Source organism: Apostichopus japonicus, chromosome 21, assembly GCF_037975245.1.
Source record: "Apostichopus japonicus isolate 1M-3 chromosome 21, ASM3797524v1, whole genome shotgun sequence".
Taxonomy (NCBI): Eukaryota; Metazoa; Echinodermata; class Holothuroidea; order Aspidochirotida; family Stichopodidae; genus Apostichopus; species Apostichopus japonicus.
Genome location: NC_092581.1, coordinates 464,281 through 479,134, shown reverse-complemented (window position 1 = coordinate 479,134; position 14,854 = coordinate 464,281). Strand labels below are relative to the sequence as shown.

The 14,854-nt window shown below is 38.9% G+C and overlaps 1 protein-coding gene across 4 annotated transcripts; it reads left to right on the top strand.

Moving 5' to 3' along the window:
* Window positions 1–2,350: 2,350 nt before the first annotated feature.
* Window positions 2,351–13,937, top strand: LOC139963105 (NXPE family member 3-like). 4 transcript variants are annotated; one of them, XM_071963622.1, is made up of 5 exons: window positions 2,351–2,490; window positions 4,407–4,586; window positions 8,588–9,110; window positions 9,759–9,928; window positions 10,656–13,937. In XM_071963622.1, the coding sequence occupies exons 2-5, from the start codon at window positions 4,420–4,422 to the stop codon at window positions 11,518–11,520; spliced, it is 1,725 nt and encodes a 574-aa protein (XP_071819723.1). In that variant the 5' UTR covers window positions 2,351–2,490; window positions 4,407–4,419; the 3' UTR covers window positions 11,521–13,937. The 4 variants fall into 4 exon arrangements, with proteins under 4 accessions (XP_071819723.1, XP_071819725.1, XP_071819724.1 ...); XM_071963623.1 differs by lacking the exon at window positions 2,351–2,490 and adding an exon at window positions 2,896–2,942; XM_071963624.1 differs by lacking the exon at window positions 4,407–4,586 and having other exon boundaries at window positions 2,402–2,490; window positions 10,656–13,936.
* Window positions 13,938–14,854: the final 917 nt, after the last annotated feature.

Genomic DNA, 14,854 nt, shown 5'->3' with positions numbered 1-14,854 from the left:
AATTATGTGCTACGCCAGCACCCGACGGTCAAGACTGGAAGGTCTGAGTCCAGGAACCCATACCCCTACCCACCTCTCCATTTTTTACGGTCATATTAGTATATAGAATGAGATAGAGGTTTCAAGTACAAAACGTATCTGATATGATTGTCCATTATCGTCTCCAAAGCAAAATATTTAAGTTATTATGTCAGAATTTATCTTACGAGAAGCTCATAGAAAAGATTCCTTCCATGCCCCTTTCGTTACTGTCTAAGCCGAGCCACCTTTTAACGTGAAGTTGTGGTCTAGCGGTTCTGGGTCTGCCCCACCAAGAACCAGCGACGTAGCCAGGAATTTGAAAAGGGGAGGGGGAGCACTTTTTGCGATTGATATGGTTTTTCAAAGTTGTAGGCACGACTATTTGAGCGGAGCGCCACCATCGGTTGGCGCGGAGCGTAGAAGAAAAGTTTTGGTTTTACACCCCCCCCCCCCCCAGATGGCCGGAAACGGCCCTTTCCAAGTGTTCATTCTGGTTCCCTGGCCTCTTGCTAGCTTGAGACACCTCATTCAATATCACTTTCAAACCCCCACAACAAAAGAGTTAAAATAGTACGTATAATGTATTTAAAATTAGCAAGGTACATGTACAGAGTAGTCTTACATTTCAACTTCTGATACTAGTAGATACAAAGATAGGCCAGAAATGTCTTTGATACAACTATAGCCAGTAATTGTCTTTGATAAAACTGTAGCTAGTAAATGTTTAAGTTAGCCTAATAAGAGAAGGCGAGAGCTATCCGACGATTGCCAAATTTCTCAACTGTTTTTTCAACTGTAAGAGCATATATCTTCCAAAAAATCCTAACAGCATCAACAGCAAACTGGTCTCAAAACTCCGTAACTTGTTCTATACTTTGCGAATTATAACTGATAGCCAGTACGAAAATGCCTGAAGAAAATATTAAGGAGATGTTTTACCATCCGTTCATGGTATTCTGACTGGTATTCTTCACGTTGTTGTGTTAACAAACCCTATTCTACCCAACCGTTGCTGGCCTAGACAACATAAAATTGCTCACAGGCCGAGCCAAGTTTGTTCAAGTTTTCCTATAATCATGAACCTGACGAAAGTCGAACGTTACTTTTAAGGTCAAGCTATGCTGAAACTGGTGGAAGCGACTACATACATTGAGATAAACAACCGATCCAGACAATAGCTCGTGAAACTCACTGCCAAACTAAGACGGTTTTACACAATTGTTTTGCATGAGATTGGTCATAGTCAAAAATCTAACTAGAGGCGAACTGTTAAGTTTCATAAACGGTGCCTGGTCACAACGAAACTACATCCAACCTGGAATAAATACGACGGAAAACGTCCAATAGGACCGCTGTGCTACAAAGTACACCTTTTTGCACGCAAAGTAAGGCTTCCGAACGGCATGTTGAAGCCAATGCAAATATGTTCGAGTTTTTAGTTTTGAGTTTAGATTCTACGGATGCCCATAAGCTCATTTCATATTGCCTATAGCCTTCTATTCGTATGAGGCGCAACGCAATGTTATCTGATAGGCTGGTCTGCTGGAGATACGGTACCGGTAGCTTATAAAATAAGGTTTCCACAATTTGTCGTCTGGTGACTTAAACTGACCTTTGACCTCAATCAAATCTTGTACGGAACGTGTACCAACTATACATACTAAATATGAGGTTCGTCTAACATTCCCTTCTTGAGTTATCGTGTTTACAAGGTTTTCAAATTTTGACCGCTAGTGACCCCAAATGGACTTGGACCTCCACCAAAAACAATAGAGATCTTGAACTCAATTTGGTACTCCTTCCCACGAAATGCAAGATTGATCCAAGCCTTTCTTCTTGATATATCGTGTTTACAAGGTTTACTCAACTTGACCCCTGGTTACCCCAAATGACCTTTGACATCCCCAAGAAACAAAACAGTTCTTCTACTGAATGTGGTACTTATATACACTAAATATTAGAATGGTCCAAGTTCTCCTTCTTGAGATATCGTGTTTACAAGCTTGGCGTCACACACACACACGCACATACGCATGCATGCATGAATGAATGAAATTTGTTCTTGAAATCCATTGTGTATCGCACAGATAGTTGTAACTATGCCTCGCCCGTCACATTCAAAGATGCTATACGACAACAAAGCGGAAGAAAGGAATCATTATAAAAACAATATAAACAATATTTATTTCCATGCTCTCGTCATCAATTGAGACTTAAGAAAGCATTTCGGAAGCCAACAAATTAGAAGGCAAACGTTATACATCGGAACACACCACTTACATATCTGTAGCGATAAATTGACATCTTCCTCTTTTTTCAACGTTGAATATTTGTATACAGGCATTTGTACAGACGTTAACTCCACATACACTGATTGCAATATCATTATTGTCATTGTAAAGTTCTATTGTCAACGCTAGGAAATTTTCAAGGAATTCAGTTCTCGTAATCCCTAGAATCTGATGATTGGTAAGAAGTACTTTTTATACTCTGCTTTCATAGTAATTTAGAGTATTTAATTTCAGTAGATTACTTGTACTTTTGGGTTGTTATCATTTATTCAGCGATTCCACGTGCTGTTTACATCAAAAATAAGTTACACTTAATGAGAACATAATGAAATCATGCATGGTGCATGACTCAATGTTAATTTTCAAGGAATTCAGTTCTCGTAATCCCTAGAATCTGATGATTGGTAAGAAGTAATTTTTATACTCTGCTTTCATAGTAATTTAGAGTATTTAATTTCAGTAGATTACTTGTACTTTTGGGTTGTTATCATTTATTCAGCGATTCCACGTGCTGTTTACATCAAAAATAAGTTACACTTAATGAGAACATAATGAAATCATGCATGGTGCATGACTCAATGTTAATTTTCAAGGAATTCAGTTCTCGTAATCCCTAGAATCTGATGATTGGTAAGAAGTAATTTTTATACTCTGCTTTCATAGTAATTTAGAGTATTTAATTTCAGTAGATTACTTATACTTTTGGGTTGTTATCATTTATTCAGCGGTTCCACGTGCTGTTTACATAAAAAATAAGGTACACTTAATGAGAACATAATGAAATCATGCATGGTGCATGACTCAATGTAAGCGTTTCAATTGGAACAATTGACGTAGGCCTATTACATTACTGTAGAATACAATATCGTTATGTTATATGACACAGAGATTAAAAACCGTCCAGTCTTATACAATGAAACAGCGGAGCCGTACTTAGGTGGTGGGGGACGCCCTCCAGTTTTATGATGAATTTCAAAATAAATCTGTCATAAAAAGAAGAGCCCCTTTCTGGTAATGAAAAGTACACGATTTTCATGTAACAATTGCTCTTTGCTTTCGAAAGAATGTAATGGAAAATGCCCTTCCGCTGACAAGTTAAAAAACACACGTAAAAACAAAACACACGTATAGAGCTTATATGTTCAAGTGTATCAGTGAAATACCCTCCCAAATATTCCGCAAAAGTCACTGATTTTGAAGAAAAAAAAGTTACTAAGATTATGATCAACAAATATCGAAATTCAATAATTGATAATATGAGTTAACACTCGTGAAAAGTATGTATAGGCCCTACTGAATGTATCCAACATAAGGCGGACCGAATTCAACTGTTGGGGGGGGGGGGGGTATGAGGGGTTAAATAAAAGGATGTTAAACTAGTTTGCGATACAAGCAGTGGTGGGGCCTTTCACCCTCCAATCAGGACGCTGCCTCACTCCCCCACCCCAGCAAGTAGACTAGGTATCCAAAATTCCCTTATTTGGGTAATATAATGCTAAAAGAAATATATTAAAATTGCTGCAGCTTCTGGTGCCAATAACAGTGCACAGTTCACAATTTTGAATTTCAAGTAAAATATTCATAATTAAAATTCGGTCCACCGAGGAAGCATTACATGGTAGTGTTTTTTCGGGGGGGGGGGGGGTGGGGGGGGTGTTCTCTAGCCACCAATTGACATGTGATGTGCACTTAATACAATTGCATTTCTTGGCCCTTTTTCAAAGTCATAACTCTGCATATGTAGAAGAAACGTTGAGAATGAAAAAGTTAACATTTTCAGAAAAAAAAATAGTAGACATTTTTACTTTTGTATCCACAAGAATCGAGAGAAAACTATGTGACATAAGTGCTGAACTTTTAGTAAATAATTCAAGTTTGATACCAAATGGTCAAAAGTTGAAAAACAGAGAGTTAATTAATATTGAATAAGGTCAAAATTTGGTGAACAAATTCAAGCTGTGACGATAAAGAAAGATCAAATTTCATAGAAATAGAAACGGGCTCAAAGATCTTTCTTGACTCGACTACAACAACGGTTATACGTACTTTAGTATTAATGTAGGATATTAACTTTCATAAGCTCTCTTAACACAGCTTACACTACATAATGAACCCTTTTCGTGTGATACTATTTATGGCGTTTGTGGTGAGTATCCTTTTCGTTCTGCTGGAATGGACTGGTGATCATTTTACTGATAATGCAACAACACCTGTTGTCGTACCAGTGGCGGCATCATTTGACCAAGAGGTACCTAGAAGTGAAACGTTTAGAGGGTAAGACTTCACTTCCATGACATTTAAAGAAATCAGACCCACAATGGTTATTATTAAATGTACGTTCTGAGTAGTAAATTACATGAAAATATCATGACAAATCAAATTTAAACTTAAACCAAACACTGAAGCATACTTAAAATGTGCACACAAGAAACATCGTGTACAGAAGTTTACAACATATACATTTATGGTATCATAACTACATTTAAAAACACTACTGGGTGTCTGGTCACATTTACTTTATCTATAGAACATAAAAATGTATATACTCCAGGGCCCTACCCTGGGTAGAATCTCTAGGGAAGTTGAGGAACATCGAGAAACATTATGTATCGTCCAAATGTTATAAGTGAAGCTTTGATGTGCGTAAATACCAGGGCCTTTCTTAAGAAAGTTTTTTTTTATTGGTGGGCCATTTCCCAAATGGACTGAATATCATGACACAATCTGAGCTGATAGCTGCCATCGGTTAGCGCGTAGCGTAGTATGAAAATGTTGCCAAAAATGCATCCCAGATTGCCGGAAATGACACTACCCAGACCTTGTAAGTTGCATCTAAAAAATTTTAATATTGAGATTTTGAGGTAAATTAGAAAGATTTTATTCAGTAAAATCACTTTGTAAGGGGAAAATAGAATTTTACGTTACTTTATAAGCTCTGCTTTAATTATTGTTTTGGAATAGGAGATACAAAAGCACGATTGGGCATGCCGGTGGTAGCTGCAGCCAATATGTACTGCGGGAAAGCCATATAGGGAATTTACGTGTAAATTAATTGTTAGGTTTGTTTTATAAGTACTTGTCTTACATGCCAACACGGGACCTATAATGGAAGGTGAGGGGGGGGGGGGGGGAAATGAGTTGGTGGGCCGTATATAAGGGACTGTGCCTCAATATTCTTAGTTACAAGATCGTGTCACTGACAATATAGGCTAACAATGAAACTGATAGGCTATATAGAACGTATAGACGTAATATATTTATGAACCGTAGTATCACATTAGAGTGCTACACTATTCCCGCAGGTTAAATATGAGGAACTCTCTACGTTAATTGTTAACACCCAGGCACTCCATTATCAACATTCCTATGAAATATATCATTATCTCAAAAACACTTAAAACTATCATGAGTGGCATTGCTAACCTAACTGAATGCACAATACATGTAGTGTTATATTGCTTGTACGTGATGATACAACATACTGTAAAATATGCAAAATAATATACTGGACAGGAGATTCTTACCACCGATAGCCAGCTCGCTGTAAATATATCTGCAATTCCTATTTCAACCCAAATGAAAAGTTCTATATTTCTGCAGGGGGTTGAGCAGATGAGAATAACATATTAATAACTACTTATCTCATAGAACAATGTTTGAGCTCCTTTTGCGAGATACACGAGTCATTATGCGCAGATATGCCTAGCGCATACACAATTCAGTCATTAAACCTTGTTATCATTCCCCCACCCTTCAGATGGTGGGGGACGTTGAGCGCGTACACAATTCAGTCATTAAACCTTGTTATCGTTCCCCCACCCTTCAGATGGTGGGAGACGTTGAGCGCGTACACAATTCTGTCATTAAACCTTGTTATCGTTTCCCCACCCTTCAGATGGTGGGGGACGTTGAGCGCGTACACAATTCTGTCATTAAACCTTGTTATCGTTCCCCCACCCTTCAGATGGTGGGGGACGTTGAGCGCGTACACAATTCAGTCATTAAACCTTGTTATCGTTCCCCCACCCTTCAGATGGTGGGGGACGTTGAGCGCGTACACAATTCAGTCATTAAACCTTGTTATCGTTCCCCCACCCTTCAGATGGTGGGGGACGTTGAGCGCGTACACAATTCAGTCATTAAACCTTGTTATCGTTCCCCCACCCTTCAGATGGTGGGGGACGTTGAGCGCGTACACAATTCTGTCATTAAACCTTGTTATCGTTTCCCCACCCTTCAGATGGTGGGGGACGTTGAGCGCGTACACAATTCTGTCATTAAACCTTGTTATCGTTTCCCCACCCTTCAGATGGTGGGGGACGTTGAGCGCGTACACAATTCTGTCATTAAACCTTGTTATCGTTTCCCCACCCTTCAGATGGTGGGGGACGTTGAGCGCGTACACAATTCTGTCATTAAACCTTGTTATCGTTTCCCCACCCTTCAGATGGTGGGGGACGTTGAGCGCGTACACAATTCAGTCATTAAACCTTGTTATCGTTTCCCCACCCTTCAGATGGTGGGGGACGTTGAGCGCGTACACAATTCTGTCATTAAACCTTGTTATCGTTTCCCCACCCTTCAGATGGTGGGGGACGTTGAGCGCGTACACAATTCAGTCATTAAACCTTGTTATCGTTTCCCCACCCTTCAGATGGTGGGGGACGTTGAGCGCGTACACAATTCAGTCATTAAACCTTGTTATCGTTTCCCCACCCTTCAGATGGTGGGGGACGTTGAGCGCGTACACAATTCTGTCATTAAACCTTGTTATCGTTTCCCCACCCTTCAGATGGTGGGGGACGTTGAGCGCGTACACAATTCAGTCATTAAACCTTGTTATCGTTTCCCCACCCTTCAGATGGTGGGGGACGTTGAGCGCGTACACAATTCAGTCATTAAACCTTGTTATCGTTCCCCCACCCTTCAGATGGTGGGGGACGTTGAGCGCGTACACAATTCAGTCATTAAACCTTCTTATCGTTCCCCCATCCTTCAGATGGTGGGGGACGTGACCCCCATGATTGACGCCCCTGAGTAGAAGAGGTTATTTTATTCTGGTAACGAAGAAGGATTATCGTGTTGGACAAAGGAATTTGCAGTCACTAGGATGTAATCTCTGAAATTTTTTTTTTACATTATTTCAGCTGGTAATGGTGCTGCTGCTGCAAAACAGTAACAGAAGCCGCCCAAAGATAAAGAAGATTAATCTTTTTCGGGACACCATTTTCAAAGTAGCAGCTATATCTCCTCATAAACCTGCAATCTCTGCCTTTCATTTTCTTTATTTACACTATCCCACTAATTCCAAACAAGCACAAAAGAGAAATTTGGCTTCTTGAAAGGCTGGAAAAGGAATTTTAGTTATAATAGCCGCAAAAAGAAAATCAAGACTTGATCAGAAATACTAGATCATTTACTACCTAATAAAGTCAGAAAAGGTACAATGATGATCATAGCATAGCAAACTCTTACAAACCAAAATGCTCAAGTATAATACATCATGACCCCAAGTGAAATTCAGCATCTACATGTACGACATATCTGTGATCTTACTAAACAACCATATGGATGAACTTGCGGAAGGACTTTCATTCGTGATTTGATGGAAATGAAAAATGTCTTTGTCTTAGTTTACCACGTAAATGAACTGTAGTTTTGTTGAATATACCAAACATTGGACAGCAAAGTTGACCAAAATTCGTGTTTTTTCTTAGTTGCATTACTTTCTGCTTTCATGCTGTGTGAAGCTTCAGCACTATACTTATTTAACATTGCAGGTGATTTGTTACATCTTATTTTGGTGTGATAAGGAAAGTCTGTTTGTTTCATTCTGCATCGATTTAAACCATGATTTGACCAAAAAAACCAAAGTTTGTTATTAGTGTTAATGTTTCGGTAATGTATTTTTAAGACGCTGTATAGTTCTTAGTCCTAAAACTTGAGTTGAGAATATACAGTATCAGGGCAAAATTATGACGTCACATTTTAATTCTTTACAGACAAAGTAATACCTCCCCAACCTGCCAACATCTGAAAAACATTGCTAAAGAATCCCCGCTACCATATCCAATTAAAAACCTTTGTAAATACAGGTGCAACGGCGGAATTCAAATTCTAAGCCTCTCATTTGGCACTCGCCTGATAGACTATTGGGTTTCCTCAACCTTGTTTTTCAAGCCATACTGAAAAGGAATATCACCAAGACTCGAATAGTTAGTTCTGCATTATTTTAACATGCTTGAATATATGTTTCTTATCCTGATCCTGTTCAGAATCGTATATCCATGGCGATGTCCTCCCTGGCGTTCCGCAGCACAATTTAACCAATCACCAGCAGTAACAGACAAAACTGTGGATGTTCCAGATGTAAACAACATTGACTTCATGGAAACCACAAGTCCCAAATTTACCATTGTAAATATCGTGAACAGACAAGTTGTTTATCAACCGTGTGATGTACTCATAGTAAAAATAGAGGCACGGAACTGGAGAAACAAACCAAAGAATTATGGAGGCGACTTTTTCAGGTTGAAGATATTTAGTGAGGACCCATACTACTCTGCTGCGGGTGAAGATGAAATAATTGATTTGAGAAATGGAACATACCTCGCGTATTTTATTCTCAGGTGGAGTGGTGAGGTCAATGTTCAAATTAAGTTAATACATCCTGTGGAATTACTCCCCCAAATGAGTTTGACTTTATCTGGTAAGATCGGGCTTAATGTAACTTTTATAGGGGAGTTCAAATCAAACGAAATAGCAGAAGAAGTCATCTGTCGCTATGTGGAACTTGAGGTGAGCCGTAATAGTTGTGTTGTGATAAACTAACGAGGGAATATATATTGCATGTGCAGCAAACTAACCCTAGACGGCATATCCTTCTATGTAATCCTCCTGTACCCGTCGAATTACTACTCTTGTGTACGCCTTCCGTTTTGTCACTGAGCTTGTGCACGATCTTTGTGCAATGTCAGATATAGACCATTACATTATGCTGCTTTTACGACTGTCTCCGATGTTACGCGATTCTATTGCATCTTGCCCTGACCTTAGCGCTGTCCTCATTATCCTAACACTGTACGCAAATGAATTTTTATCAATATTTTGATACAAACTAAATTGGTACACGATTAATGCTTTAATCACTGGTATGTGCCAGTCACGTGCTCTCCCAACGTGCTGTAAGTAAAGTTTATGATAACAAAAATCATTTTATTATTAATTTACATTAATTACTGTACGAATTTACCATATCATTGTCTATGGTGCAAGTCCAGTGGTTAAGTATGTTATACCGGTATTACAATACATATGACAGCAAAGTGAAGACAGATACATGGATACACGGTTGGTATGGTCTACTGTATGCTCTCGTTATTTGAACTTCACATAAACAAACGTCCAGTGTGAAAACTAACACAATGCTCATTTGTCATTCTACAGCCTCCGTTTTGTAATCTGAGTAACCCTCTCACTCATGGACCATGGTTTTGTCAGAGACCTAAGGACCCTAGACTAACATGCCACAATTGGAAATTTCATAAAATGTACAAAGGGACTTTCTTGAAATTAGAAGAAAACTTATCACAGCTTTCAAAGTCCCTTCTTAAGAAGTAAGTATAGTTGTTTATTTTCTTTGCATAAAAGCAACTAAAGACGATCTGAAAAGCATTATCAATCCATCATCTCTAAAGAGCTAATCCTTTTTTCTTTTGTGGAAAATTATTGTTTTATGGAGTAATATAAGTTTAATATCATTATATGACTTTGTCCATTTTAGTAGTGAAACATGGTTGTTTATACGTCTTCTGACCAACACAAAATTTGAATGGCATACATGTACGGCAGCTTTACTGGACTACTAACAGGCTAACCAAAAAGAATACGATTTATGACCCCGGAGTCCCCGGCTACTTTCCGGGATGTTTTGTCTTAACCGGTGTAATTCCGGAATAGAAGAAAAATGCTTTTATACTGTTATGCAGTTTGATCTCTGTTATGCGTAAATGTGTTGGCGTGTCATTATTCATCTATTATTGAAGCATTCTCAGATAAGAATATATGTGCACAGCAGATTGTGTAAATCATGTTCCTTTGAATGTAAATTATATAAGAGTACAGTTTATAACGTATGTCTGTGAAAATTGTAGCTTTCAAGCAATTTTTCTTTCTTTATTTATATGAGTCATTAGCAGTGATTCAATGGAGCAGACAATTTTCAAAAAGGCATATCTTTCCCAACTTGCCAAATTGGACTGAACGGTCGAGCCAAATAAATCCAAAGTTAAGATAAATCAACCATTATATAAAGCGTCTACTTTCTTCTCCTATTCCGTACAGATCTCATATGGTTGAGATAGGAGCTAAGCTGTCTGTCCTCGTCGATGGTGTGTTTCTACAAGGAGATTCTGAGGAACGCATCTGGTTCGAATTGCCATACTGTGTGATGGAAGGTGCACCAGCTGGAATTCACACGAGTGGTCATTTCTTTCGAAATAGATGGTACCCCCATAACTGTAGAGTTTTCGACTTTTCAGTAGATACTGGGATTAAATGCCTTTCTCATAAAAATCTAGTTTTTCTTGGTGATTCCACAATTAGACAGGTGTTTGAGTATTTCAGAGATATTTACAAGAACCATTTGGAGCAGCTACCATTACCACAAGGTGCATGTAAAGAGCATGGGCCATTAGAATTAAAAGGCAACAAACAGAACACTTCTGTTAAGTACCACTTTCATGGTCTGCCTAGCTCTGGAACCGGCCTAGTTCTAAGAACGGACAACATAGAATACATAGCGGATCGACTCAATTCCGGGAAGGATGGGTGTTATGTCGTCTACGTTCTATCACTCTGGGCACATTTCATAGCCACTGGTAAAAACTTCTACGCCCAAAGGTTATTAGCGATAAAACATGCAGTGCTTGCGTTTCTTGACCGCTGTCCGAAGTCAAAGGTCATTATAAAAGGTGCTAACACCAAAGATCACCCAGCTTTATGGATAGCAATCGTGTCTAGTGAGTGGAATATAGTTCAACACGAACTGAAATTGAGAAAGATGTTTCAAAATGAGAAAAGGGTTGGATTTATCGATGCACTTGATGTAACAAAAGTGCAACCATATAAGGACAATGTTCATCCCGACCGACGGATTGTAAAAGAGTTTGTTAACAGAATTTTAACCTACATTTGCAAGAATTCGTAAAGAAAACAATGACCCATATTCAGGAGACGTTCCCTTTTTTAGGACACAATCTACGGCAATAAGGTATCATGAGTAGTATTTATGTCATAGAATAGAAGATTTTGTCCTGATTATGTCCTAAGACCAGCATATACTTTTAGTCTTTGTTAATGCTTCACTTCCGAGTTCGGCTTAATTAACTTGAATTCTCGGCAATGAAAAGTCTGGATTGCAAAGTATAGACAAACGATGCCGGAGTATACCCCTATCAAGTTATATACCCCTAGTATACCCCTATATACCCCTATATACCCCTAGTATACCCCTAGTATACCACTATCAAGTTTGAAAGACCACAAGCCTGCGGATTATGAGTTTACTACACACCTTTTTTGACTTATGACCACTTAATCCAATCGTTCACTCTGTGACGTCATCACTCAAGAAAGCATAGCATATCTTTCCAGACAGGCACATACACTAATTTTGAAAACATCGGCTTACGGTTTAAAAGATGTATGTGGGCACAAAATTAATTTTAATGTGTTGTAGATTTTTCAAGACACTGCTATCAGTCCAGGTGAAAATCCATATTGATATGTCTTTCTTTAGAAAATGACAATTGCAATAATGTTAAAACTGAAAATGGCTGGACTCCTCAGATGCACCACAAAACTAAATGTGAAAACATGAGAAAATTTTTCTTGGCAAAATCGCGTTCAATGTCATCCAAAGGTGCTCCGTTATTTATGTGAAGTTAAAAGAACCGATTTTTGCTTCAGTTCTGTATAGTGCCTCGTACACAAAGGGATCGGTCTTGAGGTCTGGAGGCCGAGACCGCAATAATGATTCTGAAATAAAGAATAGTCTGGAGCTTATTGCATTAATGGAAATCTGGACACGTGACTGTTGACTAGTATCGGCTGATCGTGTAAATGTAAAATTGACCTGCCGTTATCTGGCACTGAATTAAAACAAATTTGAGCCCCCATTCCACTCAGCTATAGTAGTTAAAGGCATTGAAGACTCGCTCAAACCGCGTGCCGCCCTCTGAAAAAAAAAAAAACTTTCCGTTGCTTGCAAGTGAAGTTTTCTTCTTGTAGCTATAAAATACAGACAGTAATGAAACGTGATACCTTGTTATCTTTTAGCTGGACCTGAGATCAGGGAGTTCCATAACAACTCCCTGCTGAGATGTTCATCGCTGCTATGTACACGGTGTTGTGTGTATTGACCGCATCCGCATGTATTGACTGTACACTAATGTCTAATTACCGACGGTAGCAAGGTGTGTGTGTATTCTGGGGTCGATCGTGGTGTCTAACACTTCTGTTACACCTCATTCGAAACTATGTCAGATTACCGGCATCAGACGGTTCTTTGTGCGCTAGTCTTTACTTCCTTTAAGTCTTTGTAACCAACAACGCTTCCTGTGCTGAACTTGAAAGTGCCATATACTCCACTTCTGCAGTTGATTGTATTACGCATGTCTATTCCTGGCTTCTCCATGTGACGTCAGCTCTGGCAACTTATAAGAAAGTTTGTTTGTGGTCATCAGTGTATCCTGCACCTTTAAATCTCGGCTATCCTCTTAACCATTGTTTTATATTATATATTATCGTATTTAACTTCAGCTTAATTAAAATCCACTTAAGCAGAATTGATATAAGCTTAAAAGTTCAACTGGTGTTTGTCTATATCGTATTTCATTTAAGTAAAATTCAATTTAGCTTAAGCTTTATTGAATTAAGCTGAAGTAAAATATTTAGACGTAGTCGCTGAACCGAAAGGTCAACGGACGTAGAAGTTTACATGTTTACAACTTTCCGTTGATTTTCTGCTATTTAAAACATGCTGTTGAATATTCATGATAAAGGAAAGATATTAGGACAACACCTTAATGTCAATCAATATGGTAAGTTCTTAATTTAAAGTTTTAAGACTGCTGTATTGTACTGTAGTCTTTGTCACAAAGATCTGAGGAGTTCAATTTGAGATGGATGACTTGCTGCGGCCCTGTCACTGTTAAATTTTAATTTACCTGTCCAAAATATGATCTCTTTTATTTTAAATTTTGAAGTCAGGAAAGTGATGAGTGAATTATAAAATTGATTGATTTCTCTAAAATTGAAATAAATGTACATAAATGTGGCTAATTTCTGGAATGCTCCTTTAAGGCTACTATGACAATACTCGTCATCACCTCAGTTCAGACATAAATGTTAATCTTAAATCTTTTGTTTTAAATTCTAAACAAATCAGCCAAGCCATGTTCTGTTAGTTTCATATGAACGAGAGCGTAACATTCAGATGACAATCAAAAACAACTGTCCAATTTGACGGCATTACAAACATGTTATTTGGGGCCATAACAATTCTTAAGTTTCCATTTTGAGTTCTGGTATGTCATCTGAAGACCTTATCTAATGGTCTGTCTGCTAGACTTATTGTTCTAGCAACTTTAATTGACTACCCACAGGGGGTCAGGAGGCCGTGATGGGGGTCGGAGTGAAGGGGTGAAGGGGTCGGGGGTGAAGGATCAGGGTTAGAGGTTGTCACCCACAAAAAGAAAGCAAGTGGCAATGCGACGCATTCGCCTAGCGGCTATCCAAATATGCAATGTAAAAAAGACATACTCCAACCAACTAATGATACAGAACCAGTCTTATAAATTCAACTTCTTTAGTGATCATGTATTTATTGAGGAGGAACTTTCTCCTTAAAAGAACAAAACACCAAAAAAATAAAGGTAACAAAGTTCTGTAATATTGCTTTATTACAGTACTGCTTAAGGGCATACAGTGGCGGCGGAACCGGGGGGGCTTGGGGGGGGGCTCAGCCCCCCCCCCAATAAAAAAGTTGAGGGGGCAAAAGCTTGATTAGCCCCCCCAATATTTACCAAGGCTCCGAAACGTACATCTGCCCATTTTTCAATGCATACTTGTCGATCTGTCCGATGCACACGTATACTCTATAGGTGTAATAATTTTAGTAATTGCTGGGGGACCCTCGGCCCGTCCCTTGGCTATAGACCACATTGTCATCCCAACCGCGTCTTCACGCCCCGTGAAAAGTGGAAGCAGTGAGTGTGAGTACCGGTAAGCGTAACACAACTTCATCTTAGGCCAATGACTTGCCTCATTTCAGCCAGTTCTCCAACATCCCCTTACTTAGTGGCGGATCGAGCGTCCATATATACAGACAGGGGGCGGATGCCCCCCCCCCCTGACGGACTCAAATGGACTGCTGGCGCCCTTTTCAGCTTTTCACTACTTTTTACTTATTCGCGATTTTTGACTATTTTATTGCGCTCTCATATACCTATTGACATTTGTCATATTCTGTCGGTGTATTT